The 7,244-nt window shown below is 32.3% G+C and overlaps 1 protein-coding gene across 1 annotated transcript; it reads left to right on the top strand.

Annotated features, from left to right (window-relative positions):
* Positions 1–2,315: 2,315 nt before the first annotated feature.
* LOC126726176 (uncharacterized) lies at positions 2,316–6,966 on the top strand. Its single transcript, XM_050431308.1, has 2 exons — positions 2,316–3,024; positions 5,948–6,966. The coding sequence occupies exons 1-2, from the start codon at positions 2,546–2,548 to the stop codon at positions 6,795–6,797; spliced, it is 1,329 nt and encodes a 442-aa protein (XP_050287265.1). The 5' UTR covers positions 2,316–2,545; the 3' UTR covers positions 6,798–6,966.
* Positions 6,967–7,244: the final 278 nt, after the last annotated feature.

The following is a 7,244-nucleotide window of genomic DNA, read 5'->3' as shown; positions in this document are numbered from 1 at the left end:
TAATTTAATGGTGGATTTGATATATATATTGAGTTGGGTTCAAGTTACATCTAATGTAACTTTAAGTAATGTTACGCCATTTAATATTTTTTAATTGAATGCAAATTTTGACAAATCCACCGTTAAATTATATTATCTTCGTATATTCTCCAACCTTACAAAATTTTAAGGTGATTAAAGATTAATAGTTATGTCATCAATCAATTGTTTAAATTTAAGTTTTTGTAGTTTAAAATAATGCATAAAAAATGAGTTTATGAATCAAATGGTAAAATAAGTTGAAAAAACTATCAATCCAAGACTAAAAAGTAAAATGTCACTTTTTTTTTTCTCTGCCCGTGACCAAAGATCTGTGCTACATTATGCAACAGGGTTTGTAACTTAGCTATTCCATTTGAAATTAGCAAGATCGATTGAATGATTTCATTTCTTAGCTTATTATATTTGTGTGGTATAAACAATTTTAAGCGGATCATCATCATATATGAACGGTGATTTCACCCTTCTTGCTAAGAAATCTTGACAATCAATCACCATGCTTTCGAGAACGTGGTTGAGAATAGAAAAGGAAAAATCTATGATGCTATTTCGTGGTATGCATGCCACGTCTATAATCTGTAATCAATATGATGACAAAAAATCTATGATGCTTCGCGAGAAAATCAATGCTAATGCCCTTGATTCTCATTCACATGCCATAACTGTGGCTCACACCTAAACCAAGATTAATTAATCTTGATTTTAAATAAGTGGGATTACAAACGAATTCTTTGTGACATTATTTAATGAACATTTAATATTTTTGTCAATATTTTTTCTTACATTTAGAAATGAATATAATTATTTGTGTAGATTCATTTAATGTGTACACTTGGCTTGTAAAAGATAGTGGATGCATTTAGTACTTTTGTTTTGCCTTTTACTTTGGTGCAAATAGTTGATATTTTTGGTTCAATGATTTAGTTAAACGAAATCTTTAAAACATTATTTTAGGAGAATTATGTGTTCTTTTTCTAATCATTTATTTAACAAATCAACTGCCTAATTATGTATTTGCCAACGTTGTTTTTGTGGGTGATTCCCAGTCTCTTTTGTCAGCTTTGCAACTTGATAAGGATATTTTGCATTTGGATGGGTTGTTAATTGAAGATGTTCATTTCTGTTAATTGAAGATGTTCGTTTCTGTTCTAGACTGTTTAATCAATTATATTATTCTCATACTAAGAGAGAAGATAATAAAGTTACTCATAGTCTTGCTCGGTATGCTTTTCATATCTCTAACTTTGTTGCGTGAATGGAGGATGTTCCACCACCAGTTATTTCTAACTTAGTCATCTTTATTTAATATAAGCATTCTTTTTTCTCAAAACATTAAAAAAAAAAAAAAAAACTGCCTAATTATGTGTTCTTTTCTAGTTATTTATCAAATAAGGTGAAAAATTAATGAAGACTATTTTAAACAAGGATTTTATTAACTTAATTTCTTTAAATTCTTATGGATTGTAACTTAATTTCAATCATGTAGCTGTTTTGGTTAGTGCAAAATAGACCATTTTATCTTTGGAAAAAGTTTACAAATGTCCTAAGAGTATTGGTTTAAGAACTAATTTTAAAAACTTTTTATGAGAAAAGAAAAATGTAACTAATTTTTTTTACAACCTTTTATATTTTCCATGAAAATTGTATTGAAATTTTCCTAAAATAGTTCATTAACAAATTCCTTAAAGGCACTGTTAATAAGACTCTTTATCTTTTTTAAAAGTTACAACATTTAAGAATTTATATTTAAATTTTTTCTAATTAATTTTTCTTAGTAATATTTTCCTGTTTCTAAAATTTGGAGCAAAGACAGAGTGCTATGACCAAAATTTAAAGATCATTGCGGGAGTGATACAATCTAATACTTCGAGAGGGAGTATAATGATGGGTTATTCCCTTTTCTCATATAATAATAAATATTTAATTATTAAATTCAAATCAATGTGATAAGAGAGAGTATATCGCGTTGCGTTACTTTAGTAATTAATTATCTCGATAGTTTAAGCCATCGGATTATGAATGAGTTGAGCATGATTAATATATAAGCCCTACCTACACATTTCCTATATAAGCCCTACCTACACATTTTCTTAGTGCGTACTCACTATACATTACCGTACTAAAATTGCCTTTTTAAATCACAATTTCAAAGTAGAGTTTACAATAGTGAATGTGGACTATGATTTTCTGTATTTTTATCTCAAATGGCCATTTCATAATATGGGATATTATAAATATGGGCATAATGGGAATTTAAAGCTCATGATCCCTCACTTTGTCTTAAATATCCGTCACGGTCTGTGAGTTTACAATGGGCAGCACTGTTCCTCTGCATGTGCTTTGTGCTTCCTCTCGTTTTTGCTCTCAAAGTCGTCTTCCTCCTTGTCCCACTCATCCCATATTCCCCTTTATTTTTTTGAAAGTCAGGCTCACAGAAAAACTTATACTATAAAGAAACAAAACCCACTAACTATTTCTCTCTCTCTTTTTCTCTTTTTCTTTCACTATGTGTCCCTCACAACCCCCAAACATGTCCAATTCTTCTTCTTCTTCTTCTCCTATTTGGTTATTGTCTTACATAAAGCTCCAGTTCTTTGGTCGAATCCGAAGGTTCCTACGATCAAAGGCGGCTCGCAAGCGATACGGGTCGACCACAGATCGATTCGATGTAGTGAGTATCAAAAGTAGCGTTGATGATGATGATGAAGTAGTAGTACAGCCAGTTATGGGAAGAGAGAAAAGTGAGGATGACTCGGCCGTGGTGCTACAGAGGTCAGTGAAGAAGCTTCACTTCGGGAGGTGGGAAGAGAAAGAAAAGGCGGCTATGGAGATTGAAAGGCTTGCAAGAGAAGATGGGAAGACTAGGAAGTTGATGGCGGAGCTGGAAGTTATACCTGTGTTGGTGGCTATGGTGGCTTCCGATGTGCCTAGTAGAAGGCTTGTTGGGGTCACGGCTTTGATTGAGCTTGCTCGTGGAACTTACACGTAAGTTTTACTATTTCTTCATTTCTCTATTTATTTTTGAAGAAAGGTTTAGAGATGTAAATTTTTTTCATAGTTTTGATGGGATAGATTGCCTGTTGTTGAAAAAAAATCGTAAATTTATTATTTGTATTAAAATAATTGTAAATACTCACGGTCAATAATTATGGCATAAGTTGCGTTCATAAGAAAATCAATTATTTTTATCGTTTTGTAGGATTAAATCAATGGTTCCCTATTCTAGTTGTTCACATATATATTTTTAGATTTCTTTTTGGTGTTTTATTTTTCTATTGGTATGACTATATTAAAGAAAGTTGGAAAAGGGTGCATCATGCATAACTTCCTCTTTGATATTTCAAGCATAATAATTGACCATACTATCATTCACCAGCTGCATGTATGCTTCTAATTAGTTGTGCAATTAATCATCTTGATGCAAGTGGAATTCATCTTTGGAACAAAGAAAATTGAAGGCATGAATGGATTTTATTGAATAAGTTTTAAATTTCCTTCTTTTTATTTATTTATTTTTTCATGGAGTAATATTATAAGTTTATGGAGTCAGCAATATTTGGTTTGGGTGGTTATAGGAATAGGAATGCGTCACGTGTAGGTCCAGTGGAAGATTTGCTTATATTCTTTTGTAACTTTTTTTATTTGCCAAAATAGATTAACTTCTAATCCTTTTTGTCTAGGTTTTAGCTTTGATTGGTTGTATAAGTTTGTTAGGACAGATGGGTGAATAAAAGATGGGACCCTTACATTTTGTAAGGTTAGGGACTAATTAGGAAGAGTATTTAGTGATTAAACATAAAAATAAGCTTTCCTTTATAACTCCTTATTTCATTCAAAAATTTTTGCACAGTGAAAACATTTTAGTGTATATTTGCCTCATCACACGCGTGTGCAATGAGGTTTTTTTTTTTTTGGTCTAGTATCATATATATATATATTTTTTTTTTTTTTTTTTTTTGAATTTTGGATTTTTTTTTGAAGACATGAATTAGTAAAAGAATGTCATATTTTGTATGCATTTTAAATAGAGTTGGAGATATATTTTTATTTTGTTGTCCTTTAAGTTTTTTTTTCCCATCAAATCTAAGGTTCAAGGGTATTTTTAAATCACATAAAAACCCAATTATATATATATATATATATATATATATATATATATGAAACAAAGGTGAACCCACGTGGAAAGTATTTATATTTATCTTAATTTTTGGCGTTCTCCGTTTATTTTGATATTTTCCTAACAATGTTGACATTGTTGAGCTCAAGATGGAACCCTTATGGGCACCACCACTCTTTGACTCTTTGAGTAGTGATAATTCATAATTAATAGCCAGGGATTCACGATTCACTTCACGTGGTAGTTGGCATTGCTACCGGATGAGGACTTTTGGACCCTCTATAATTCCTAGTTTTTTTTCATAAATGTTGCAAAAAACAATGGCACATAAATGTTTCTAAAAAGGGCAATGATGAATGGGTCTTCATGCACTTCTCGATCTAGCTAGGCTGTTGCACTTATAAATATATATACTCACCACTTTAATAATGATAATATTAATTGTAAGTAGGAGAGATGGGCTCTCTGCTCCTTTTCATTTTACTATTTTTCATGCGAATCTGTGGCAATTGACATCTACATTCAAGGGTGGGGTAATGGTTACCTAAAACCTTTTATGTAGAAGTATATATTTTTTTGACATGGATGTAGAAGTATATTGGTAGATAGTCTTTAGAAAAAAAAAAAAAAAAAAAAAAAAAAACCTTGTAGATAGTAAAAATGGAACAAAATAAAGGGCTTTTTCGGCTTAACACATTTGAATCTAATAATTAGGGATTCAATTAATTTTTTTCTTTCTATAATCTTTATTACTTGTCAAGGTGGTAAAATTTTCAAATAAGTATATCACTAACATTATTTTTATTATATATGCATGATTACAATAGAGCATGTCACTAATTATAAAATTATTTGAAATATGCAGCCCATCGATCAAAGCATTGATCCAACCATCATCCATATAACTAGGGCTTATGTGCTTTCTAACATGTGTTCATGCATTTCCTGAATTGTTTGAAATAGACCAAATCAGTAATTATAAAATTGTTTGAAATTCATCAAAGCACCCGACCATCATCCATATAACTAGGGCTTTTGTGCTTTCTAACGTGTGTTCATGCATTTCCTGAATGACCCATTTTAATTACAAGAAAAAAAATATATAAAAAATTTAAGATCATATAGAGCATCTTGATCATGGATGGAATAAACCATTGCTAGCATAGTATATGATGGGGGGTATCGTTAGCTTTAAAGAACCAAAATATAATTAAGCAAAATGTGCCCTTGAATCAGAGCGCCATAAGGTGCGCTGACTGTCCTCTAAGTTCCACAGCGGTAGGAAAATTAGGACAGGGAACAGTGTTTTATTGAAGCGACATATTTGCCTTTTAAAAATTAGAAAAATCAGAGTCTATGAGATATAGCGTAGTGGTTCAGATTCCAATAATAATCTTTAGACAAATGAAAACTCCACTTTCCGACACAGATCTATTGACTTCATCCAGATTGGAATTCTTTAAATAATTTGGTTAGTTTTGATCAGAGAGATTTATTTAATGGGTACCCCTTGAATATTTTATAGGAAATTATGCAATCACAGGCCACCACTTGTTTTTTTTTTTAAGCTACCTTAACCTATTATTTTTGCTTGTTTTATTTAAATAACCAATTCAAGTTTCGAGGTCATTAGATTCTCAAAAAAAAAAAAAAAAAAAGTTTGGAGGTCATTATGACTCGAATTATGTGTCATTCTTATTTTCAACCTTGGTTAGATAAGAGTTGAAACATGTTGTGCTTCTGGTCCTAATCTTTCTTTGTCAATTTCTCTCTCTTTTTTTGTCCAATCAGGAACAAGGTGCTCATGGTGGAGGCAGGAATACTATCCAAACTACCAAAGAACATTGATATTATAGACGAATCAACGAGAAGTGAATTTGCTGAATTGCTCCTATCATTGTCTTCTCTAGCAAACAACCAATTCCCTTTTGCCTCATCAGAAATTCTCCCATTTCTCACAAGCATTCTAGAATCATCAAGCTCAAGTGTTGAAACTAAAGAGTTGTGTTTGGGTACTTTATACAACTTGTCCACAGTGTTAGACAGTGCAGGACCTCTAGTCTCTAATGGGGCGGTACAGATCCTCCTGATGCTCACCTCAATAAAAGAACTATCAGAGAAAGCCCTTGCAACACTTGGGCACTTGGTGGTGACCTTAATGGGAAAGAAGGCATTGGAAAATAGTCCAATGGTGCCACAAAGCTTGATAGAGACTTTGACATGGGAAGATAAACCCAAATGCCAAGAGTTATCAGCTTACATTTTAATGATTTTGGCCCATCAAAGCTCAGCCCAACGCCAAAAAATGGCCAAGTCAGGAATTGTGTCGGTGCTACTTGAAGTGGCATTATTGGGTAGTCCTCTAGCCCAAAAGAGAGCACTAAAGCTATTGCAATGGTTTAAGGACGAGAGGCATGCAAAGATGGGCCCACATTCTGGCCCACAAACAGGAAGGATTACAATAGGTTCACCTATAAATCAAATGGAGGCTCAAGTAGGAAAGAAAATGATGAAGAATTTGGTGAAGCAAAGTTTACATAAGAATATGGAAATGATAACACGGCGTGCCAATGCTAGCGAGGACAGTTCTAAGCTCAAGACCCTTGTGATCAGCACAAGTTCTAAGAGCTTGCCATACTAAAGATTTACTAACATACTTCAATATTCAGGCTTCCATCGGGAGATAGCATGTGTTAGATTTGAGATTATACATGGGAAAGAGGGATGTTTTCCCACAGAGATGCATTCCTTGTGCAGTATGAATTGTGACATTTGTATATCATGGACAATAAAGATGAAAGTTTTCTTAAGATGGGAAAACAATGAATCTTCCCGGTAATACATTGGATTTGGTCACCCACAAGTTGTGGCTAAACTTGAATGTGTTACCAAGAGAAAAATTAACCAATTCCTTTTTTCAACAAATTGAATTTTTGGGACTAATAATGTTCCCTAGGATCATAAATCACAATTAAAATCTTACTCATATCCTTTTTTTGTTTTTGTTTTTGTTTTGAGTTTGGGTCCCAAATAATATTACCACCACCAATATTATCAAATCCCAAATAGCAATCACACAAGAACATGA

This window comes from Quercus robur, chromosome 5, assembly GCF_932294415.1.
Source record: "Quercus robur chromosome 5, dhQueRobu3.1, whole genome shotgun sequence".
Taxonomy (NCBI): Eukaryota; Viridiplantae; Streptophyta; class Magnoliopsida; order Fagales; family Fagaceae; genus Quercus; species Quercus robur.
This window is presented reverse-complemented; position numbering and strand designations above follow the sequence as displayed.